Raw genomic sequence first — 27,408 nt, 5'->3', positions numbered from 1 at the left:
AGCCAACTTCATGCTTATTAAGACAGACATGGTGAACTTCATGACACCCATGCAGATGGACAATACAGTTACAACTGCTGAATCTTACACAAATGCACTCTATAAGCACTTACACGAGTGCATGGATTGTGCTATCCCAAGCAGAACCAAGACGCTATACTCTTAATTAAGGAAGCCAATCTGGTGGTCCCCTGCCATAAACAAACTGTACAACAGAAGGAAGACACTGTTGCAAAAGAGAGTACAATCCCATGCATGGAGGAGCTCCCTGGTCAGCCTCAGTAAGAAGCTGTGATCCCTTAAAAGATCCTCCAAAGCTAGCTAGGGAAACAAAACCACCACTAATTCCAATGACAACCACAAAGCATTCTATAGCTATGGCAAATATCTCAATGTCAACACAAAGATCTGCTCTGAGTTACAGCACAAAGGCTCGAACATTACAGAACCAACTGATATTGTCAACATCTTGGCAGATAGGATCAGTGCTACCTTTCCCCCCATCACCCCCTAAAGGGCCCATATCTATACAGGAAGAATGCAGAGTCCCTGTAATCACAACTACACAGGTAAAAGCTGCACACTCTAAAGTCAATATCACAGCATCCATGGGACTGGACAACATCCCAGGCTGTGTTTTACATGAACTTCAGAATGTACTGGCTCCCCACCTATGCACCATGTTCAATAATAGCCTTGTGTCAGGCTTTGTGCCCCCTGAATGGCACACAGCAACAGTTATCCCACTCCACAAAGGTGGCGCCACAACTGACCACGGGACCTATTGCCCTATAGGCCTAACTAGCCTGGTCTGCAAGGCTATGGAGCACATCATCATGGATCACTGTCACAGAGACATTGGGTACCTCCAAACCTTTGACCCCTCCCAGTTTGCCTTGGTAAAGGGCAGATCATGCCTCCTAAACCTGGTGGACTTCTTTGAGACAGTTACCAAGGCATTAGATGAGGGTAAGGAGGTCCACACAGCCTACCTTGATCTCTCAAAGGCTTTCAATACAATTCCACATTCTGGTATTATCGACATACCCATCCACCTGAACATTAACCCCTACGTCATGAGATGGCCTGCAAAGTGGCTCACTGACAGAACCCATACAGTGGGAGTTGCATACCCTAGGTCTGACTGTAGACCAGTTACAAGTGGCGTCCCCCAGGGTTCAGCCCTAGGACCCCTCATGTTCAGTATATACTTCTCTGAGATACAGGCGAGCACAGGAGGGCTTTGGCTGAAAAGGTTTGTAGACGACTGCAAACTAGGGGCCATTATTGTTTTCCCAGCTGATACAGACACCCTCCAGAAGGGTCGCACTGAGATGCATACCTAGTGTCAATATCATGGCCTCAAGCTGAATTCCACAAAGTGCATAGTCATTCCCTTTGGATAAAACTAATTACCCATGGACTACCACATAGGTGCTAGTCCCCTACATACAGAAAACGTAATAAGGGATCTGGGAACCCCAGTAGATAGGAATCTCTCCTTCGATAACCATAATGCCAAGGTGGTTAAAATATCCTTCTACATGACCACCCTAATCTCTGATGGGTTCGCATCCAGAACAAAGGAGGCCATTGTGCCTCTCTACTCATGACTTATTAGACCCATTGAAGGATACAACACCCCATTTGGGATGTACCTTATAAGACAACTGCAACAGCTTGGAAGACCACAACAATGCCACACCAAGAGGATTACTGACCTCAAACAGATGACCTATACAGCCCAACTAAAGAAACTCCAGCTGTACTCGGTTGCATACCGCATACTCACAGGTGATCTCTGCTTGACATACAAGGCCCATGTCCAACCCAGTAGTGCTGGATATGCTCCACCTAAACAAAAGCCCCTGAGAGCGACATGCTCTAGGGATATACACCTAACCACAACGATGGCTAGGACATGCTGGACGGATATATCCCTGACCCAGAGAATCCCCATGCTTTGGAACATTATTCCAATGTACATCAGGCAGTGCCCCTCACTAGCACTCTTCAAGAGAAACCTTGATGGGTAGATGGGAGACAGAAATGTACCCTGGGGATCACTGCAGTGGCTCTGCTGGACAGAGGCACAGGGAACTAATGGCTCTGGCATTCAGAGGCACAGGAAACTAACCTAAGGGGGTGGCAGAAGCCAACACACTCTAGCTAGGCTTATAAATACCCATGGGCAGACAGCCTAGTACCTACCTTTGAACTTATTACATGTCTTATGTGTATGGATAGTTAACTAGCTCTTCCATTTTACGTTGCTGTCATGCTGTTAAACTGTCAGGTCATATGTCAGTCATATGTATCCTATTATTGTGTATTGTAAATGCCAATAGACATTACTAATGTTTGCCTAACATAACAGTAATGCTATGCAACTTGTAAAACATATCTGCCTACAATACTGTACATTACACAGTTATTGGTTCAATATCCCACAATGCGTATCATAATTGCACAGTAGGCCAACCTTTGACATGTTATTCTCAGTAATACATACATACATATGCCTACTGTTACAATATATCAACATATACTATCCCCTGTTATAGCACATACTTGTTGGACCAACCCTGCCTATTTGAACACCTATCCTTTAGTAGACTAATACTATTGTAATTGCAGGCTGATTCATTAAGGCGCTGTTAATTGGTTCCTGTAGGTGATGTTAGTCCTTGAATCCTTTCGGCAATACATCGGAATGTAATAAAGTGTTGCTACATGAAATTTGTGTATTTCTGTCATAGGTATTTGCAGTCATTGGAGTTGTGTTGGTGACTGACCCTCTTTGGTTAGGGTTGCCACCTTTTCAAATGGCCATAGTGGGACATTTTTGGGACACACATCAGATTTTACAGGCCGACACAAACTCATGGTCTGTACAAGGGATAGAACTTTCCTTTTTTGCCTAAATATAAGCTTATTCTTATAGCAGTTTAGTTGCTTATCTTGTTTCTTGTAACATGTAGGTATTTTAGATACAGAAAGAACTATTGTATGCAACAATTACATTACATATGGGACATAATTATGTCCTACAATCTCAGGACATTTGCCACGTTTAATATATTTGGTCAGAACACAACCGCCCAAAGAGGGAATGTCCCTCGCAAAGTGGGACAGGTGGTACCCTATCATTAGCTCATGTCCATAGCACATATTTGTAATAGTGTATAGGCATATACTCTCCATATCCTTTGTTCATAAAGTTTGGTCGTGGCGGAATGTGTGATTGCTCTGGTCCATGTTATACTCATATATGAACACTTCAACCGCTGTATACGGGATAACTACTGAATCCCAAACGCACAAAATTCCGACGCCATAGTACCGGGCCCAGACTCCCATACCCCACATTACCGACAGCGACAGTCTAACTCGCGAAAGTAACACAAACATGGAACACGCACACGCACACATAGACACACTGCTACCCACCACATCCAAACAAACCATCCTACATTACATATGAGCAGGTGGGCAAGTCCCCCTACACCCCCCCATGTGGGTGGCTGTGCCCCCCACACACCCCCACTTTAATATTCTACCTCCTAGATCGCACAAACAGATGCACAAAGCAAACCCACACCCACACATTACAGTCCCCCAGGAACACACACCACACTCAGAACACACACTTACACACACTACAGGCCTCAGAAACACACTTACACACAGTAACCTACCTGAACCACAACACCAGAAGCACTGACTAAATGCCCCTTAACATCGGGATTTTAAACCTCGTGCTTTTGGTGTTTTGGTACTGTGGTCTTTCGGACTTTAAGCCTCGTGATTACACGCGTCAGTATGTCAAGCAGTTGGTATTTGGTAGGTATCCCATTTATATGTACCTCCATGGTTATGTAGATGTTGTTAACCTATCTATATATCTACATATATATATGTATATCCCCATATATCGACATATATATCTCTCTCTCCCTCTCCCTCCCTCTCTCTCCCTCTCTCTCTCTATATATATATATATATATATATATATATATATATATATATATATGTATATATATATATATATATATATATATATATATATATATGTATATATATATATATATATATATATATATATGTATATATATATATATATATATATATATATATATGTTGATTTTTATATATATATATATATATATATATATATATATATATACATAGCATACACCTTTCATTGGGTACATGCCGGTTTGTCCTATTTTCACACATTCCTACCTTTTGTGTTTTAACCTGTCAGTATACACAGCTTCCATTGGTACATCTCAGGTAACTTAGTGGTAGGTTATTGTGAAGATTGTGTACATGGTTGTGTGTTCTAATCCTGGCAGTGGTAATTTTATGTCTCAGAGCAGGCACTGGTAGTGCAAGGATGATTAACGCACATTTCAGCAGTTGCAAGCTGTGGTTAAGGTATACTATGTAACATGTAAATCATCTCTGACTTTATTGGGATTTGAACCAGGACTGCAGATATATTATGCAGATGCTGTAGCCATTACACTATTGACATTGACTTTTCTTCTGCCTATTTTCTATGTCCATGAATCCTATGTGCAAGCTTGGCTACACAACAGGCGGAGCGACCCACACCCATTGAGCTTCTCAAAATGCCGGCATGACACATGAATTGGGAGACTATACATTACCATCCTAACTACATTTGGCATAGCCACTCACTGACACACTTCAGAGGAAACCTTGATGTGTGACTGGCCAACAGTATATACACCCCTGGGATCATGTGTCCCAGACACATACAGTCAGGGTGTGGGGGAGCCACTCCAGTTCTACAGCTGCAAGACCTGTTGGGGAAATTGGTTTGTCATGTTAACATGCCCTTTTGAGATCACTATGTGCCCCTATCACCCTACAGCACACCAGTCTTCAACAGCTTCCAGCAACTCTGCCTGGAATCACTTAATTGGCTATGCTTGACAGAGGCTCAGTTACTTCATCAATGGTACAGGTAAAGCCACCACACTGTAGCTATGCTTTTAAATCCCCTTGGGCAGATAGCCTAGTATCTATCTGTGAAACTCTACAGTTCAGGCCATCTCCAACATCATATGTGATTATACAGAGTTTTCTGATCACAATATACAGTGTAGATTCACCATGTAGTCAGTTAACAGTTAAGTGCAGCAATAGCATACAGACTACTGATACATAATCACACCAAAAGCCTATCTTGGAAGCTAGTGGACATGTATAGCTTTCAGGCTTTGTATTGCTTACCAGTAGGTTACCTCTCCCAACACTCAAGCACTGGTCATGCTATCAATATTTCTGTGCTCCATTACAGTTGGAGAACATATACTACCAGCTAATATTATACATTAAATGAACCATTTTATGAGCATGTTAGCAGGTGTTTTTTTAATTTGTGTTCATTTTGCCTTTATATCCATTTTTGCTGTCTAGTTGTTTAGTTGAATCTGACTCTTCTTGACCTCAAGACCATGTTTTTTGGCATTCTTTTTCCTCCCATTCCCTAACCATGAAAGCCTTCCCAGTGTCCCATGTCCTTCACTGGATCTACCAGCATGCCAATCTATCCCCCCAGTCCAATGCCTGAATTTAGCCAGTGTCAGTGAAGATCTTAAAGCTATCCAGGGGTTCATGCTGTCCAACATCAAGCCTAGTGATTTTTTTTCTTATTTTGACCTACCTCTGTGTCATTTCTCCCCTTCCTTTGTGCAAGACCCTGTGGTGCATCTAAGGGATATGCATACAATGGAGACATGAAGCATATCTGCCCACACCACAGCAACTCAACCATGTTTCCAGTCTTCCCTCTTTTTGGACCACACTTACCAACATGTTGTCTACTGTCTCCACCCAGGATCATCACATTAGATGCCCACAGGCCTACATTCTCTCCCAGCTATGGTAATGCCCATCACTTCACAGTGCTCCATCATTCACATGAGATGCTAATTGAACCTGGATTAGCTGGGTCATAGTAGGGTTTTATCCCTCTACACCACTGGAACAGCAACCTATGTCTGTCAGTCCTGTCTGTCAACAACTGCTTTTTTTATCCATTACGTCAACTTATTCAACTAAGTCTCTGCTGACCACTTCTTCCTTTGTCTTTGACCTTTCACAGCATCAGTGTTTTCTGTAGTGAATTATAACTTTGCATTATTTGGCCAACATATATTTTTTTTAAGTTTTATTATCAGGCCTGCCAGTGAAGACTCTGTGTTTATTTCCATAAATATTGACTGATATGTCTACTTCACCTGCTCATCATCCATGGCATTCTCAACAGCCTTTTCCAACACCAGAGTACAAAAGCAGCAATTTTCCATCTCACAGCCACAATTTATTACTGGGAAAACATAGTTTTGACTATATGGACCTTTGTTGACAATGAGATGTCTTTGATCTTCAAAATCTTATCCAGATTTGTCATATCTTTCCTTCCAAAAAAATCCAAGTAGCTTCTAAATTTCATGGTTGCAATCATCATCTGAGGAGATCTTTTGAGCCCAGTAAAATAAAATCTGTCACTCCTACCACTTCACCCTATCTATTTGCAAACAGCAGATAGGGCTAGATGACAAAATGCCAGCTTATGTGGTTTCTATTTTTGTCTTTATCAGCAGGTCACTTATTCTTCCCTAAATGGTCAATTCATTTCATTCTTTCTGAGGTGAGACACAAGATGATGCCATAACCAATTTAACAGGCAAATCCTCTCCTATCAGGAAATATGTTTTTATCAGTCCTACCAATGTGAGGTCAGATCTTCTTAGAAAGTGACACCTGGGAAAGGGACATCATATAGTGGCCAAGGGGAAAGATTTACCAAAGTGTTTTAAGGAGAACATTATTTTTGCACTTCTACAGCACATTTTTGGAAACTCTCATTTATTTACATATCATCATTAACAAATAAGAACAATTACATGTACTCGAGTCCAACAAAAATGTCTAAAGATTAACATTCAAGGAAAAATTGAGAATAGATAAGTAAAGAAATACACAACCAATGCACAATCATATTAATTTATATGCAATCAGTAACAAAAATAATTATTTCAATTATGGTTTAAATGTAATTTCTCATTTAAAGTTTCTTTTCCCAGTGAAAATTATCTCAAGTGCTACATGGCACACATCTGGAGAGAGGATAAAATCAGCAAACACAGGCGAGTAGTATAGCTAGAACTGAATTCATCATCAAGCCTTGGTGAGTACCTTCATAAGGTGGACCATGTTTTTTACAAAATCTCACCAAGGCAACACTGACATATAGACTGTATTTTATATAGCACATATCATGGACAGAAGTAGGTTAAAAAATAAAAAAAACATCTGGATGCATGTCCCAAGGATAAAAAGTGCCCAATCCTGTTAGTTGCACTGGTGTCAAGACAGGAAAAAGTGACATTGATGAATCCTGAAGGCATGGACACATTCCTACAATGGGTTTAGACCATGCTGAGGGAGAGGATGGCCCCCCCTGTTGAGGAAGGAAGTAGTAGTCCACAAAAATCACAAAAACTAATAGGCCAAAAAAGAGCCATACAGATGACAGAGTGGACTATTGAGGATAAGAAAGAAATTATGTATTGTTACTATTATGCAAGAAGCCCAGAATTCCTGAACAGAGGATATACAAAATGATTAAGAGAGAAATTAGAGGAAAGAAAAATACTTGCACAAAAAAAAACTGTAAAAAGCTTCAAATTCAAATTTGTGTTTCTTCATATAACAGATTTATGAAAAACATTACATAGAACAAGAAACCCTCCACCGTTTGGAAAAATAAGCAACTGAGGAAATATAAAAATATAAAGAACAAAATGTGGAGATTTTTAAAAGGTATAAAAAAGAAATATGGACATGGGAAAGAAAGAGAGATCTGATATGGTGCAATATCTATGTAAAGGAGAAAACCAAATTAATCAATCCAAACAAAGCAGACCCAAAGATACTTGAGGATAAATGTAGGCAAAAGCACATAGATATGGAAAATTTCACAATACAAAAAAGTAAGATCACAAATGGGGAATGGAGAACAGAAGATTAGTAAAGTAAAAGTAAAAAAAAATAAAAGCAGAAGTTATAGAATACCTATGAAGTGAAGGATTTAGTGTAGAAAGTCTAACACAGGTTATATTACAGCATGATGGAACAATGAGGCCCCAAAGTAACGAGAAACAGGAGGTGCAGGAGACATCTGAACAAGAAATATGGACATGGGAAAGAAAAAGAGATTTAACATGGTGCAATATTTATGCAAACGAGAAAGCAAAACTAACCAATAGAAAAGGAGTAGCACCAAATATATTTGAAGAGAAATACAGGCAAAGGAATCCAGATATGGAAAATGTTACAATACAAAAAATAGGAAAATAAAGAAGGAAAGGAGAAAGCAGAATTAGTAATGGAGAAGTTAAAGGAATAGAAACTGAGGTTATGGAGTACCTGTGAAGTGAATGATTTAAAGAAATAGAAACTGAGGTTATGGAGTACCTGTGAAGTGAAGGATTTAAAGAAATAGAAACTGAGGTTATGGAGTACCTGTGAAGTGAAGGATTTAAAGAAATAGAAACTGAGGTTATGGAGTACCTGTGAAGTGAAGGATTCAGTGTAGAAACTCTAACTCTGAACACCACAGCAGAATAGAATAATGAATCCCCAAATTACAGAGAAACCAGTGGAGTGGTAATCATCTGATCATTTGCCATATGAATATACTTTGGAGCCTTCCGTAGGACACCAGTATAAAAGTTCAGTTGGAGTTACACACCAAGGTAAGGAACAGGAAACTGTGTCAACTCTGATGTAGTCAACGTTGTGGGGTGATAGATCAGTGAGTTCCTATATGAAAGAACAATGGATGACACGGGATAAACCTGAAGAGAAAATGGCACAGCAAGATGCTCTGGAACATTCTGTAGAATGCCCACAAGAAATGGAGAACAAACAATGTGCCCTCATTTAGAAGAAAATGATCCAAGGGAAGAGTTGCTTGATTTAATATAGATGGATAGACATATTAAGATCGATGAAAGAAATAGATTATAGAATGTCAACAAGACCCAAAAATGTTAGAAGTTTGATAAAATAAATGAACACAGTAATCAGGACTGTTCAAAGAAATGCATGTGATATAACAGACGTAAATAGGATATATTATATATGACTGTACAGCTAATTTAATAAGAGTTTAAGTCTTACCACAAAAACACAGGACAGTAAGGGAAAGGAAGGGATAAATCAAATGCCATCATGGAAGTATCAAATAGACAAAACTATAAAGCAATTAAGAAAGGAATTGTCACTGTTAGAAGAGTACAGAGGATGGAACAGATCAACAAAAAATACTCAGAAAGATAGATGTGATAAAAAGCAAAGCACAGTATCAAAACAGATCAGAATCTATCACACATTATTATAAATAATAAATGAAAGAGATCAGCACAGGCAAAAAAAAACTTAGAAGATATGCAGATAAATATAACGGAAAAGTACAAAATAAGCAATTTATTGATGACCCAAAAAACTTTTATAGAGAATTCCGAAACAAGGAAAAGGAATTGAAACATCAACAAAAAGAAGAAATAGACACATTTTGGAGAAATATCTATGAAGATCCTGTGGAAGATAACAAAGATGCTGATTGGATAGAAGTAAAAGAAAGAATAAGAAGTTCAAATGCACAGGATATGGAATGTTGTGAAGTAATGGCCAGAGAAATTGAAATAAAATTAAGAAAAGCTCCTGAATGGAAAACCCCAGGCCCTGATGCATTACCTAACTTCTGGGTAAAAGTAGTAACATCTTTATATGAACATTAAGTCATGAGTCACAACTAGTTATATGCACACCTCAAACAGATGCCAACCTGGTTAACAACAGGAAAAACAATAGTCCTCCTTAACAGCAAACCTGCAAGCTATCCTAAAAACTATAGACCAATAACTTGCCTTCCGACAATATATAAACTTTGCACTGGAATTATGCTAATAGAGTGTATAGAGTTTATAATTACTTAGAAGAAAACTCAATCATGGCAATAGAATAAAGGGTAACAAAAAAGTCATATGGAACAAAGGTAAACTGTAAAAAAGGGGAAGAATCTAAGAAGGGTATGGCTAGACTACAAAAAAATTTTACAGCATCCCACATTCATGGATAAAAAAATGCTTATAAATGCATAAGATGCACCCTACTCCAATTAATTACATTACAGTGACCATGAAACAGTGGCAAATCACTTTGCAGTTAAGCCAAGGACAAATTATTATTCCAGGGATAAAAATTCAAATGGGGATATTCCAGAGTGAGTCTTTGTCACTGTTGCTCTTTTGTCTTACCCTTAACCCATTAAGCTGTCTACTTAACAGATTAGGTCATGGCAATAATTTGACTCCCAGAAAACAACGAAATGTGAAGACCTCTCATCTTCTTTTTGAGGATGATTTAAAACTTTATAGTTCATCAGATTAGGAACTGAAAGCACAACTACAAGTGATCAAAATGTTCTCAGATGATATAAGAATGTCACTGGTCTTGATAAATGTGCAAAAGCAACCTTTAAAGCAGGAAGACTGCAACACCAAGAAAATATCAGTTTGGGACAGGAATGTGATATAAAGGAACTGGAGGAAGAGGGAATGTATAAACATTTGGGAACTGATGAAGGACCAACAATAAAACATGAACAAATGCAAGTAAAACTTAGTAAGAAAAAATTTAGAAGGCTAAAATCAATATTGAAAACATCTCTGACATCTAGGAACAAAAGTCCAGGCTATAAACCAATTTACTCTTCCTGTCCTAACTTATAGTTTTGGAGTGAATGACTGGCCCCAAAAGGTGTTGGATCAGTTGGACAGGAAAACAAGAAAAATGCTTCATGCTTATCAAATGATTTATAAAAAAATCAGTGTATACCAAGATTATATATTCCCAGTTCTGAAGGAGATATTAGCCATCTCGAAATTGATTGCATGTATTGATCCACAATTGTAGGACTGCATACATATCTGCTGATCTCGCAAGATCGAAATATGGAGAAGGTTTTAAAACATGAGGAGAATAAGTCTAAGATGACTTCCCTGCTTAGTTCAGCAGAAGTATATTTGTGGCAAGTGGGAATGGAAATCAAACCAGAAGTAGATTAAAATCAAGCAATGACTGAATGTGCCAAAAAAAGAAAGAATTTAGGGTGAAGGATCAGATGAAAAGATAAGAAATGTGGAAAATGCATAAATATAGTTGCAAGTACAGATAAATCTTGGAAAAGCCTCATGTCAATCAGGACTGAACTCATGAATGGGTAAGGAGAGGTAAATTTAAACCAAAAGAGGAAAGGTTAATATTGTCAGGATAGTGGACTACCTACACTCTGGTTTACAAAGTCCATTGGACATGTGGGAGAAACAGACAAATGCAGGTTTTGTGAAACAGAATTGTAAACATTTGCACATTTTGTTGCTGGGTGTGATATACTAATGGCAGAAGGGCTGTGTACTGAAAGGCATAATATCTAGAAGACTGTGGCACTGAGGATTATGCAGACATTATAATATTAAAGTAGCTGAGAAGCATTGGAAACATGAGCCACAAAGCATTATAGAAAATTATGAAGTTTATATCACATGGGATCACTCATTGTCAATAGTTCAAAAAATAGATGTGAGAAAACCAGATATAATAGTCCATGAAAAAAGACAAAGTAGCATTGGTCACTGAAGCTGCTACTCCCTGTAACTACAGTGCCATAAAATACCAGGATTTATAGGCAGACATGAGGGCAATGTGGACAAAGGATATCCAGACAGTTCCAATAGTAGTAGGAGCCATGGGTCTTGTAAAAAAGAATTTGACATCATACATAGATGTGTTACTGATACATGTAACTTCATATGAATTGCAAAAGGGGACATTTGGGTGCTGTAAAGAGCATTTCTGGCTAACATCAAAGACTGAAACAATACTAGTTTCATGAACTTTAATCATACTTTGACTTAGAAATGGGGTCCATTCCCACCATAGTATTACAGACCCAAAAACTTGAAGAAATTAAACTGGGACAAACAAATTTGCAACTCAGTCTATAAAGACAATAAACACATAAAATGATATAAAATCAAATGCAAATAATTTCACTTCATGAATTTCACTATGGACATCACAAATCTATCCTCTGGAATATTATCATTGCAAATTCAATTAGTATTTATCACTCTTTTGCTATATATAGGAAGCAGTAATGCCATTCTGTTTATCCTTTAACTTCTTCCCCTATTTAGGGAGTTCAACTCCACTTCTGTTTAGCACCAGACCCTATCTTTTTGATGTTGGTCACAAGCTCCACAGTCCTCATGTAAATTCCACAGTCCTCATGTTTAACAATATGCAGTGTTTAACATAAAATTATAATGATTCCCTATATGTATGCCATGCCAATCATCTAAAAACAAACTTGTGCTAAGAATATTATTCTGCAATTATATTTTTTGTCTTTCCCACACCTCTTCTATAGTATTTACTTTATCACCTATAGATGAATCGCTTTTAGATTTACACATCCTGGTTATTGATTTTTTTGTATGCTGTTTATTACTTTTAGCCATACCTGTTCTTTTTTGTCAAGTTCATAGGTTCATAGGTGTGGACTAGACTAATGGCCCTGGAGCCTTTACAAGCCTAGCCCATAGACCCCAGGGTGAACTTTCTGTTACCCATCCACTCATCAAGATTTTTCTTGAAGAGGGACATTGAGGTGAACTGCTGATTTGTCATATCCTTGGAATATAAAAGACTTAGTAAGAATCACTGCCTTAATAAGCACATTGGATAATCATTGTGACTACAGTTTAAATGCACTCCATCTCTGACAAGATCAGAATATATGCTCTCATGTCTCACTCTCAGCATGTGGGGCCTGCTTGAAGGAGCATCTTCACAGTCTAGTTGGTATATAAAAATTTGTGCAGACACTTTCAGACAAAAGTTTACATTTTCTAGATTTTGTAGCATATCTTGGGAGCTGATATATATATCTTTATGTATCTTGCAATCCCCCTTCATAAATGACTTGTGTTTCCCACATTTGTGGAAATCACAGGGATTAACCCAACTGAAGTGTGGAATGGAAGAGGATCATCCTCAGGAACCTACCCTCTTGATCATGGCATTCCCCCTTCTCTGGAACTAACCCAACTTTGGCTGTCTCAGTGCTATAAATGCCCTGCTTACTTAGCTTTTAGCTATCATTAGGTTATACCTGTCCTCCCACTGACAATCAAATCAGGGTAATTGGTGCTTTTCACTAATAACTCATGAATACCATTACAAATTCCTTCATATTCCCAACTCAGGGAATTATTTCAAACATTTTTTCTGATATGAATCCAGAGATAGCACACTTCTTCACGTATCATCTGTTGCCACTGTATCTAGCTTTTTATTTCCATCCATAACCTTAACTTCTCCTTACTTAGAGCATTGTTGTTATTGTATTCAATAGATAAAAGGAGATTTGTCCATGGCTACATCATGTTAGTGTATAGTACTTGTTTTAGCATCCCGAATACCTTTACTACATAAGAGGGTCTTTCCCTTCCTTCAGTAGTATGACTAAAAAGATACTTGTTCAAATTGCTCCTTTCCTATACTTCCTAAACAAGTCAAAACCCACCTTGTAAATGGTAGATAATGTCTGATAAAATTGGTAAACTTCTCTGAGAAGGTAACATAAGCTATTAACAGCTGACATACCGTGCACACAATTTACCTTGATCTGTCCAAGGCATTTGACACCATCTCACACTAGCATAATTAATAAACTAAATGCATTCCAAATAGATCCCTGTGTAGTAAGAACGATATCTAATTGGCTAAAAGACAGAAACCACATGATGTGAGGGGCAAGAGCAGCAGCAGAGAACATGAAAGTGACCAATGGTGTCGTGCAGGGCTGAGTGTTGGGATCACATTTTTGTTTGATATTTACTTCTCCCACCTACAGGCTAAAACCAAGACTTATGCTAACCAGGTTTACAGAGGACTGTAAACTGGGAGTCATTGCCAAATCTCCATCTGACACAGAAGCACTCCATCAGGAACTTAATCTGTTAAATGTCTGGTGTATTGAAAATGGATTAAATTAAATGCTAAAAATGTGACATTCACAAATTTGGCAGCGAAACTATCTCCCCAGCATGCAACATAGACAACAACCACTTCAAAATTAAAATATAATAAGAGATCTGCTAAACTGGCTTGATAATTCCCTCTCCTTTCATCACAATGTAGTAATAGTTGTAAGGAAACCCTTTTTCTTGGTGCAGCTGATCCCTAAGGGAATACCCCCCCCAAGCAAACTCCAAAAACTTTAAGTAAGAGAATATCTAAAAAGTAAATGCATTTAGTACTTTTGTCTCATAATATAGACTTATTAGAAAAAGAAATGAATATCCAGTGCTTTATTTATAAATACACAAACTATCATTGGTTCTAAAAACGACATAATTTCCTGTTACATCACTTATATGATTTGCTTACAGTACCAAAACCTATAATTCCAGCTATATTTGGTATACCTAAGGGGCACAGAAACATTATGAATCCACCTCTTAGACTTATAGTAGCTGCTGCTGTTTCCAAAACCTATCCCCTTGTTGTGTTTGTGGACAGGAAACTTAAACCACTTCTTGGTTTATGTAATCATATATTGGTTGATTCATGGAATTATTTGTCTGAGGTAGCCAAGGAATTTTGCCAACCCCATTATTTGTTGGTAACCATCAATGTCAAACATTTGCTTTCTGTTATTCCTCACACCTTTGGATTACAGTGGTGTGAAAATGTTCTAACTGAATATGAATTTTTTGAATACTGATGACTTAAGATTGGGAATGGAATGTTTAGAATTGATGTTGGCCAATAACTTAATGTATTATATAGTCGGTATATAAACAAATGAGTGGGGTAGCTATGAGGGCTGCTTGTGTCGCTTTGCCAGCACTGTGTTACTATATTTGAAGAATTTTTTGTGTTTAAATCTAAATACTTTAGATCCATTGTCCTGCATCTGCATTTTCTGGATGATATTTTTGTAACATGGTATGGGACAAAGAAGATTTGGAAGAGTTTATTCATTAAATTAGCACCACAACTGATTTTTTTTGAGTTTTACCTGTAACATTGGAAGTGATGAAATTAACTGCCTGGATGTTACATTAATCAAGGGCTTGAACAATTGTATGTTTGTATCCAAGTTTTATATGAAAGACAATTTTTCAAATTATTACTTCTTGTATTTTAATAGTAACCATCCGTTCCATCAGAAGAGGACTATAGTAAATGGGCAAATGGTTCAAACTGTCCATATGACCTCTGTATATGAAGATCTTGTAGTGGAGTTAAATTATATTGAAGGGATTTTTTTGGATCGAGGCTACCCCAAACCTTTAATTCTTCTACTTCTTCTTCTTTTGGCTTTTTCCCAGTTAGGGGTCGCCACAGTGGATCATCTGTCCGCTCATGATTGGCAGTGGAGTTTTACAGTGTCGGGTTGCCAGACCGGCATCCAACCTTCCACAGAAGGCACACACACATGCACACACTCACACCTAGGGCCAATTCAGAGTGTCCAATCCACCTACTGCATGTCTTTGGGATGTGGGAGGAAACCGGAGCACCCGGAGGAAACCCATGCGACCCCAGGGAGGACATGCAGACTCCGCACAGAAGGCACCCCAGCCAAGAATCAAACTGGAGAACCTCTTGCTGTGAGGTGACCCCAAACCTTTAGTTAAACATTTAAAAAGAGGAAAGGATGGGGTATTAAATGTGTTCCTCTTTTGGGAACTATTGAAAGAATTGTTAAAGCACTGGCTTAATATAAAACCTATAATAAAAGCATAAACAAAAGTAAAAATGAAAATATAAATTACAATATGAATGAAACTGAGGAAGAATGAAGCTGAGGTGGAAGAAATTAATTAGAATAGGTCTCTTACATTGAAATTTAATTTTGACACTGTCAATATTAAAAATATTGTAGCAAAATAGTGGGATCTTTTTTCAAAGATGCTCAGTTTCATTTTTTTTCTAAACCACTAGTATTTACTTATAAAGGGGGCATACTATTAAGAATCTTTTAGAAAAAGAGACCAAAGAGAAATTGGCTATGAACAATCATAGGAATAAAGGAACATACAAATGTTGCATGCGCCACCAGTGTAAACATATGGCACATTGTGGGGAACTGGTACTTCCTAGTATTGGAATGACCCTTAAGGCCAACAGACATTTTAACTGCTCTTCCAAATCTGTTCTGTACATAGCTTATTGTCAGTTTTGTTATTCCTACTATGTGCAAGAGACTGAAAAAAACTTTAAAAGCTATGGTTTATGAGCACTATTATGAAACCAAGAAAATGGTTGAAACTAATTCTTTATATAGACATTGTCAGATTTGTCAACATAGTTTATTTTTTTCTGAATTGGAGCATGTTGACCCTAACCCATTGCTATGCAATGGGAGACGTTGCTTGAATATTGTGAATTATTCTGCCAGTTATATCTCAGTGCAGGTGTTCTACCAGGTCTTAATGGGCAATTATCTCTTAGTCCAATTTTGAAAATGAGAGCAGCAAAGCTGTAATTTCATGATTGTTTTATTCTGTGATAATATTAAATCACACGTGAATATGTACATATAAATATGAATTAGCAAAAATTACTTTATATTCTAAATTTACATTTTATTACAAACAAAAATATGAATTTGTTATAAAGAGCACTTTTATGCTTTAAAATCTTTAGTGTGAATACTATTGCAAATTAATTCTTATAAAATATGGTTATTTTATTTTATGTTATTTTGTTTTATTTTAATGGCACTAGGATAGAACTGATGCAGTTTTTAGAGGCAATAATAGTTTGTGTATCACTATAAATAAAGCACTAGATATTAATTTGTTATTCTGATGGTCTGTATTATGAGAGTGCTAAATAAATTTAATCTTTGGATATTCTTCTACTTGATGTTTGTGGAGTTTGTTTGGGAAGTGATTGCTGATGCATTTCCTAGATTTTTGTTTTTTTCTTGTGCCTCTGGGTCAGCCAATAGCTTTTTTTTAGGAACTCATATTAACATATATGTCTAGGTTTCTAATCAGTAAACGTAAATTTATAACCTGGTTATAATAAGAGAGTTTACTAAGAATAAAAAATGACAGTTGTTCATCTATTTTACTGTACTTATATTGCTTTTCTCTTGTCTTTTTTTTTCTCTTTTTAGAGCTACAAACTTAATTAATACTTCTTCAGTATACAGCTATCCAGAAGGCAACATCTGAGATTCCACAATATTAATATGATTTCTACAAATGTCTTTATGAGCAGGACAGATTTCTTCCAATAATTTTCATCACAGATTATCAAACTTAACTGAGAGGCTAATAATTATTAGATTCAGGAAATAATTTCATGTTTTAGCTTTTGATATTGTCTTTTATTTCTGGAATGCAATGCCTCCAATGCAACAGCGGATACAAACTGATTTCCTTATCAGATTTCTGTATGGTTGCTATTGTGTATGTCATGTATTGTCTTTAGTTGCTTTAAGTGCTGCTGTAGGAAAAGATACAAATCATTTTATCACCGGTTAGGGGATGAAATTGTTTTCTCTGATTCTCAGCTGTCAGAACACCAACTTTTTGCAGAAAATATTGTGAAAAATTTGTTGGAAATAATGCAACATCTGAATACTAATGATCACCCTGGTATTTCCAAAGATATAATTGGGACTGGTAGTGCCTTTGAAGGTCTGAAGGTCAAACCAGAAATAGAGTTTGATTTCATGATTCCAATCTCTATAAGTCCAAATTCATATTTGATAAATCTTACATACCTAATATGTATGGAATGAATGCGGTCTCAAAACAGTGGTGGTCCATAGTTGCAGAAGCAATAAATCTCCAACACCAGGAATCTTTCTAGACAAAATGTGTGATGATGGCTATCTTTCAGCTAAGGCTGTCCGAGAATGGTTCCAGTCCTTAGCTGATAGGGCAGCCAATATGCTTAAAAAAAGGGGCATAAACCTTAAGTTTTTACAACAGGGACCTGCTCGTACACTGAAAATCATGACGAGTGGAGAGGTGACAATTTCCATTGATTTGGTCCCTGCAGTAAAATATCAGAATGTTTACCTTGTAGCAAAAACATATGAAGGCTATTTACCGGAGTCCAGTAAAGACATCGTGTGGAGGCTCTCATTCTCAGTTCAAGAAAAAGCATTTTTGGAACAGAAGACTTTGAGTTTACCTAAGAATGCTTGTCATAAAAAGGCTCTTCAGATTCTCAAGTACTTGAAACAAGAAGAAAGGAATTCCAAAAGATCACCACCACACTGGTGCACAAGTTTAAGCTATTACCATTTGAAAACTCTTTGGCTCCATCAGTTGCATAAGACACCCACAAGTCAATGGCATGACAATCAACTGAAAGAAAGAGTAGCAGAGATACTGGATCATTTGATAGGAAGTCTGGAGTCAGAAACCCTTTATCATTTCTTCATGGGAAACACAGAACTGACTGAAGAGGCTGCTACATTGTGTATCCCAAGAAGATTTCTGAGGACTCATTTAAAAAGTAACTTATATGATGGAATTCATCCTGACACAATGTATCAGGCTCTGCTTCAGCTCAAAAGTATTCAAATAAGTATAGACTCATATGTTGAAAATTTACTTTTAGCACTGTCAGAAGAAAACAGAGTTCACTTTGCAAGCAACATTAGAATAATCTAATTTCATAACCATATGTGCAACTGTATAATATGTAGAGCTTAAAATTACTTTTATCCACCTCATATTCTGAGTTACAATCTGTCAGCAGTTCCTGTATCTTGTCAGGCACATCTACAAGCAACTGTATCAAATGCTATTTGTTGTAAGCGTCTCACACACAAAAATACTATTTATGAACATAGTAGTGAAAAACAGGCAAGTGGATCTCCGAAGTAACACACCAAGCAAAAAGTCCTTAACGCAATTTATTAAAAGAATATGTATAAGCACACACAGCGTTTTCGCTACTCAAAAAAGGTAGCTTCTTCAGAGTGAATGGGAAACTGAAAAGTGAGATCATTTAAAAACAGTTTGGAGTAAAAACGTCACTTCCTAACCTCACTAAAAATACTTAAAGTGGTATTAACATCCTTACCAACAATTGAAAATGGAATACGCTATTAAGTAAAACATTGTAAATAAATACATAAAAAAGAAATATAAATATTAAAAATATATTATGAATATATTAAAAAATAGCAAACCAAAAAAATATATATAATCTGATATAGAAAATAATAAAATAGACAAGAACAAAACACACAAGTGTGTTAAATGTAATAGTTACACAAAAGCAAAAAAGATAATATATATAAATATTTATGAGTGCTGCCGAAAAGCATAACAAGAACCATCTTTCTTATTAAATAAATGCTAAGCAATTTGTGCTATTAGAAAATTGAACTGTGAGAACGCTCTGGCAAAACATGTTGCTAATTATCCTGGTCACTCTTTTTTATTTATGGGCATAGATCATATTGGTGACTCTATTAGAGGAGGTCCTATATCTATTTTTTTAGAAAATTGCGAATTGCTATGGCAACTTAAACTTGACGCATTTAATCCACCAGGACTGAATGATAGCTGTAACATCTCTGCTCATTTAAAATATAAGTCATATTTTAGGTAGTCTGCTTTGATTAGTTTTGTTATATATATGTGTTATAGAGTTGGTATTTACTTGTCACATATTTATTCTTAGACAAATTGCTTAGCATTTATTTAATAAGAAAGATGGTTCTTGTTATGCTTTTCGGCAGCACTCATAAATATTTATATATATTATCTTTTTTGCTTTTGTGTAACTATTACATTTAACACACTTGTGTGTTTTGTTCTTGTCTATTTTATTATTTTCTATATCAGATTATATATATTTTTTTGGTTTGCTATTTTTTAATATATTCATAATATATTTTTAATATTTATATTTCTTTTTTATGTATTTATTTACAATGTTTTACTTAATAGCGTATTCCATTTTCAATTGTTGGTAAGGATGTTAATACCACTTTAAGTATTTTTAGTGAGGTTAGGAAGTGACGTTTTTACTCCAAACTGTTTTTAAATGATCTCACTTTTCAGTTTCCCATTCACTCTGAAGAAGCTACCTTTTTTGAGTAGCGAAAACGCTGTGTGTGCTTATACATATTCTTTTAATAAATTGCGTTAAGGACTTTTTGCTTGGTGTGTTACTTCGGAGATCCACTTGCCTGTTTTTCACTAGTCTGTCTCTGTTTGGCGTACTACAAGATTTATGAACATAGTAGATGAACACTTGCTTTAATATTGCACTCATAATAACTCTGATTCATGTTAAATATTATGCTTTAGATTGTGGTTAATTAATATATGTAATTTACCCAACATTTGTACAGTTTACAGCAACCACCAATAATATATCTATTTTCTGTTAACATATAATGAGACCACCAAAATGTTTTAAATATTAATCCAGGAGATGAAGTCCAAGGTACCACAACCAAAGCATGTTTTTCTTTATTTGAATAAATTAGTTAATAAACAACAGCATGCAAACATTATCTTTTTGAACAAGTACTTATTTATAAAACTTAGAGCTCTCACTTCTAATGAGGAAGACATAACTATAAGTGTTATAGAAACTTTGACACAGAAGTTCACAGGAGTTTAGTCACTAAAAAACAGAAGTGTGCCACTGAGAACAGCACTACGAAAACAATATCTATGAAATTATTAAAATAACAAACATATAAGAAAAGGTCCAGCCTCCATAGCAGATGGACTAATGCCAAGCATGTTAGAATTGATTGCCAAATAAAACTTCCCTGAGCTGCTTAGCACATTCCCCATATCTCACAATGCAATGCTGTGTCAAGTGTTTGCAGAACTTTAATAGAGCATGCTGAAAGATGTTCAAGGATTGCAATGAGCAAAGAGTAAAGAAATTCTAGATCACCTTAACCAAAGGAGTAGGAACATGGGTGGGTATGTTATGAAGGAAGGACCTACTCTACAGATGTATCTTTATGGTAAGTAAATTGCTTTCATATCTGATGAGAGAAGGTTCATCTTCCATAAAGTAGGACAGAGTCCCAAACAAATTTCCAGGGTATTCATCTATCTGAGATACTTGTATATCCTTGGCCCCAATGGAACACCTAGACATGGACATACGTCCAACTTATAATGTCTGGCTAAGGTGCTGAGGGTGACTTTTGCACAAATATCACATACAGATATATGTCTAAGGAAGGCTGCAGATGTAGCAGCTGCTCTGTAGAACTGTTCTTAGCTATTTAAGAATGAGATTTAGTTATACAATGTTATTGGAAGTAAAGTTCTCTCAAAAAGCCACAACAAATAACAAGCAGGTTGTAAGTACCACACAACATAATACTAAACAAAGCACACACAGCTTAGACCAAATACATAGACTTATATATGCTGAGACTCTTAAAAGTAACCTACCTAAACCACAAAGGCCTCGTAAATGTAAACTAAGAAACAAGCAGAGAGCAACCTCATAAACACATATAGCAGAGGAAACCCACTAGGAAATATACATCTAAGATTTACTCTGACTCAATTCAAATGTCCATAAGACAAACTTCAACACAATCCAAAATCCTAGTTCTAAGTGACACCATAGTGAGATACCCTGATGCACCACTCAAAAGGCTGTGCATAGAGAAGGCCATGTCTAGTTGCCTGTCAAGCATCAGGATTCACCACATCTTGCAAGCAAGTACACATATGACTCAATCATAATATATGTAATTATAAATGACTTGGGACATAACTGCTATGGCTACATAAAAATAAGCAAGATGCGTCTGAGGCTGGTATGAACCTAGCCTTGAGCAGCATTCTACCATCAGCAAGAATGATGCCACAGTGCAAACAAAAGATTACTGATTTCAGCAATTAGCTAAGCTTCTGGTGTTATTCAAAGGGGATACAATATACATCAGCCTATGAAGTGAAGGTAAACAGTCTTAACTACTTTCCCAGAGGTGGCCTTTACCTCTCACATTAAGGCTTTTGCATATAAGCTAAATCCTTGTCCACTCCCAAATTGCCTTTTTAGGAGAAATATTCGAACATAACTAAAAAGAATCCAGATAGCACCAAGGCATTACTACTCAATGATATGAGCCCTAACAAAAACACACCATGCCCTACAAGCATGCCTTACCCTGGAAAACATTGATATACACATCTTCTCAGATGCTTGGAACAAGACTATTCAAAGCATATCATCAGTGTAGGGTGTCAGTGTCTATCAAATATTCAGGCCCACAGCAATAGTCAAAGGTACTAAAGGTTGTGTGTCTCCATATTCTTAAAATACACTTCACCTCTAGACTTGTGAAACAAGATAATTAACTAGAACTCTTCCATGTCCAACTTACAATTAACAAAACTCTTTATCCTATCTTAACTAACTATATGACTCCCACAGTCAATACCTCTGACTTAACTAGTATGGGGTTACTATATATTAAGCCAAACACCATTTTCTTAGGAGACTTCAACTATCCCTCCATAAACAGGGAGACTTATACATCCTTAAATATGTATGCCCAGATATTTTTGGACTTAATTAATACAAATTCCCTGAACCAATTACTCTGCACCCCAAAAAGAGGTGATAAAATCTTAGACTTGGTACTTATCAATGTGTCTGGTTTGCTCCTTGTCACATTTAACTTCCTCCATAGTCAGTTAGACCACAGGTCAATCACACTCATCAAAAGAATGAAACCTGAAGCATCCTTCAATACCTCAGTATTCAGACAATATGCAAAGGCTAATCTACTAAACCTGAGAGAAGACCTCAAGCCCCTTCCATCTTGATGATCCCTCTTCTTTTGTAGAAACATTCACTGCTAGATTCTGCACACACGTATGTAAATAGGTGCATAGATGCATCTGTCCTCCTCAGAAATAAATTCAATGTCAAAAACAAACCCCTATAGTGAAACCCAAATATAAGTAGACTATATAATGATAGAAGGAAACTTACTGCATGCAAAAATACATCTAACTCTCAAGATGCCAAAATTCTGTTGCTAAACAAGAAACTCCAGACCTTCAGCAAATGAATCAAAGCCAAGTACAAGATAACAATTGCCACCAAGGTTAAGCATAACAACAAAGCCTTCTTTATTTATGCTAAAAATCTCCGAAACATTGTCCAACACTATACAGAGCTAAGAATAAATGGTATCATGTACTTTGACCTAGCGGGCATAGCAAATCTACTAGCAGAAACATTTGGGTCAAACTTCACCCCTCTCTCCCCTCCAATATTCTCAGATAATTTGCTAACACCTATACACTCCTTAACTCATTCACTCTAATGGACCCCAGAAAGTTTCCACTGTAACTTCCAAAGCCTTTTGACAGAATCAAATTATATCCTCACATTTCAAGCACGTGTTCATGTCTGTGGAACCATAGGGGTTACGAAAGATTATATCCTCACATTTCAAGCACATGTTCATGTCTGTGGAACCATAGGGGTTACGAAAGATGTATAAATGGCAAACACTTCAGCAAAAACTATTTTTATAGTGATAGTATTCTTTAGGTTCTAGGTCTTAAACCAAATTTTATAAGTTAACAGTAAATACAATGATTACATTTGTAATATTTTGAAAACAATTTACAATATCTCAACATTTCCTCAAGTTACACACATACTGTCAGCAGAATTTTATTCATCTAGCTGAAAGCTTTCATATAAGGCTAAGGAGGTCTGTCTGTATTACTTGGTTGTTGTGATATTTAGAAAAATGTGAAAATCTTTACAAATTAATATCATAAAAACAACAGTTAATATATATTTATCTGCATTAGACAGTGGTCAGATATTAATTCATTTGAGTTTTCCATTGTGTAAGCTTTAAGATGAAATCTTTTAAAACATTTTGGAATTATTGATGTAAATATGAACAAGCAATATTTGATGCTTAGAGGTGTCAGTAGGAGTTAACTGCAGGTGCACCTGGTGGCTTCACTTGGATGTAATGAGTTAAATTTCCCAAAAACAAGTTCTCAAAGCACTAAGGTCAAGAACACTACTTCTATGAGGCCAGATGGCATACCATTATGCCTACAAGCCAGTCTAAGACATAACCTGTCCAATCTGCTTATAGAAGCCATTCAGTATCAGCCTCAAAACAGACTTCATGCTGAATGACTGGAGGACAGCAACACTCATTCCCTTGCTCACAGCTGGGGCTTCACTGAACCTGGGTAAATTCAGGCAAATAAGGCAGACTAGTTTCGGCTGGATGGCTATAGAAAGGATCTTTATTGGATTAATAAACAAGGATATAGATAACCTATAGTATCTCAACCCAAACTAGTTTGGATTTCTCAAGGGCAGGTCCTGCCTACATAATCTGGTTGATTCCTTCAAAAATGTTACTGAATCAACATTTGATGGCAAAACCTCACAAAGGCATTTGACACTGTCCCACACTCAGGTATCACAGATAAACTCTTTCAGATAAAAGCCAGTAACAATGTAACTTGTTGCGTAGCAAATCGTGTCACAAATAGAAACTAGAAAGTTAGGGTAGATGGCTCTATCTTCTCCAAAATATCTGCCACTAGTCGTATAGTCCAGGGTTTGGTAATTCGGCCACTCCTCTTTAGCATTAACTTCTCAGAGGTCAAAGTTAATGCTAGGGGGTTTATGGCTAAAAGAAATTGCAGATGACTGTGAATTTGTTGCCATCTTAAAGTCTCCATGGACCCCAAGATCTTTCATGAGGGACTGTTACGAACTAAAAATTGGTGTCAAAAACCATGGACTATGACTAAATGCTAAGTAGTGTATATTTGCATTCTTCAGCATGCATGATTCCCATTGTAACTATCACATTGACAATGCACCTTGAAATAGATCTGGTAATTGGGGTTCATAGGACATATGTCAACAATAAACTGTCCTTTGACAACCACATATTCATTGTTGCAAGGAAGTCCTTTTTCATTGCACAACTCATATCTAAAGGTATTTTGACCAAGTCTAGGGAAGTAATCGTTCCCTTGTACTCATCATTCAGTAGGCAATCATTGAGTATAATCCCCTTTTCGGTATGTACCTGTCCAAACTCTTGTTACAACTGGAACAACCACAATACTTTCCAAATAAAATAATCAAGGGCTTAAATTGTAAATGCTATGCAGTCCATCTCAAAGCTTTGTCTCTCTTCTCAGTATCATATATAGTGTTGAGAGGTTGTCATACAGAGCTTCAAGAGACACTATTCTGTCAGACCTATTACACAGACACAAGTCAAATGATATCATAAACACTCATTCAAGGGATCTCAGTCTCCTTTGCAAAATAAGTAGAGCATTCTAGAGGGATAAGTGTGCATCACAGAGAACACCACACCTTACTTGTTTAGGTTGTATCTTTCAGATCTGTCTGCTTCATTCAGATTTCTGTAGTCTATGTGCAGATAACTTGAAAATGGTTAAACTGATTACATCTGTTACAGATAGGGCATGTCTACAAAAATAGCTTCACTAAATGGATGATTTGGGCACAGTAGAATAATATACTGAAATACATTGAAAACTAAGCTTATAAGATTTTGGGAAACATTCAATGGTGAATATTTAACATAGCACACAGTGATTGGAACTGTGGATTCATTTAAGGACTCGGGCATATGGGTAGATCCATCTTTGAGTTTTTCGGATCATATCACTAATTGGTTAATGCCAGTCATAGAACTATAGCCTGTATAAAATGATTTATATATTCGAGACAGGAAATCAGAAATGATGAAATTATTGTTAGTAGGTTACATTCTACCCAAACAAGAGTATGGAATAATAATATGGAAGCCTTATAAGAACGCAAGCATGAGTAAATTAACAAGAGTACAGTGGAAGTATACCAAGGGCATCCATGGATGTGAAAATTAAAGTTATTATGAAAGATTAAAGTATCTGAGCATGCACAATGTTTCATACAGATATATGAGATGAGATCTTATTCAGGTATATAGGGTATTTAGATACAACCATCTCTAGGAATGTCCGGGGTTATCAAAGAGTAGCAGAAAATCATCAGACGTTTGTAGGAGATTATATATGAATGAGAGCTGTACTAAGTGGTCCTCTGAGAGAGTAGCTGATACATAGGGTCCCTATTACTTCATCGAGTATGTGAATATTGAACCCTTACATCGCTAAATATTCACATACTCGAAGTTTGCGAATTTTTTTTTGCAGTGTGAAGATCAGCATTTTGGCCCTTTCCTCACTGTAGTGCAGTCTCGGAGTAGGAATATATATTTAGCAGGGGGTGTGGGGTGCACAGCCCCCCACAATAACTTCTTCGAGTACGTGAATATTTGACAGTGTAAGTATTCGATATTTACGTACTCGATGAAGTGACATAGATGAGATGCCTAGAGTAGACTATCAAATTATATCAAAGCAAGTGCTAGTTTAGATATTTTTATGAATAACTTGGACATTATGGGAATAACAGTTTTAGTATATTAGCAGGCTGTAAAGGCATTATTGTCTGTGCCTGAAATATTTATATGTATGTAGATATGTACTTCTATGGAACCCTCTTCCACATCACTTAAAGCAAAGTACTTTGCCTACTCTATTCAAATGTAATTCGTATGAATTGGGAAATTTGCCATCAGTTTAACACTCCTGTCACTTGTGAATAGGGGAAACATGTAAATGTTCTAATATCTCCTTGTTTGACCCATCTCTGGGTTATTTATATGCAAAAGCTAAAAGCTAAAAACTAAAAACTATCACTGGAATGTAAGGCTTGGCGTCTTAAGAATGTCACACATCAATAGCATGGTAAGTACCTTTAAAAAGCTTATTATGTTTTTGTGGCAAATTTGCATGGAGGCAGCCATTTCGATAAGATAAACTTAGTTTTTTTGTTCCCTCTGTCTGCAAGTTTTATATCTGAGAATATTACAAACAATTGTCTGCCTTTCCAAATAGCTTTTGCCATTTCAAAGTAACATCTGAGTTGTGCATGCTTTTTTAATGTAGAAGATAGTCTCCCTGATGAGAATACTCTTGGACAAAAGACCAATAAATGAATGGACAAGTTTGACTGTATTCATTTTAGACATGAAAGAGGGATTTATTGAGTAATCTTATTTTAATGAAATACCAGATATGGAGGGCCAACAGAGACAGCATGCATCTGAGAAATTCTTCTGACACTCAGAATGGATTGCACACAGGCCAGGTATTAAGCTGAATGTTTTTTCAA

At 36.6% G+C, this 27,408-nt stretch overlaps 1 protein-coding gene across 1 annotated transcript; it reads left to right on the top strand.

Moving 5' to 3' along the window:
- Positions 1 to 17,614: 17,614 nt before the first annotated feature.
- On the top strand, positions 17,615 to 18,999 carry LOC122816179 (inositol 1,4,5-trisphosphate receptor-interacting protein-like). The gene is made up of 2 exons (XM_044088932.1): positions 17,615 to 17,888; positions 17,950 to 18,999. The coding sequence occupies exons 1-2, from the start codon at positions 17,762 to 17,764 to the stop codon at positions 18,819 to 18,821; spliced, it is 999 nt and encodes a 332-aa protein (XP_043944867.1). The 5' UTR covers positions 17,615 to 17,761; the 3' UTR covers positions 18,822 to 18,999.
- Positions 19,000 to 27,408: the final 8,409 nt, after the last annotated feature.

This window comes from Protopterus annectens, chromosome 1.part1 (assembly GCF_019279795.1).
Source record: "Protopterus annectens isolate FY-2018-M chromosome 1.part1, PAN1.0, whole genome shotgun sequence".
NCBI classification, from domain to species: Eukaryota; Metazoa; Chordata; order Ceratodontiformes; family Protopteridae; genus Protopterus; species Protopterus annectens.
Note: the sequence above shows the minus strand (reverse complement) of the source record. Positions and strands in the feature narration are given on the sequence as shown.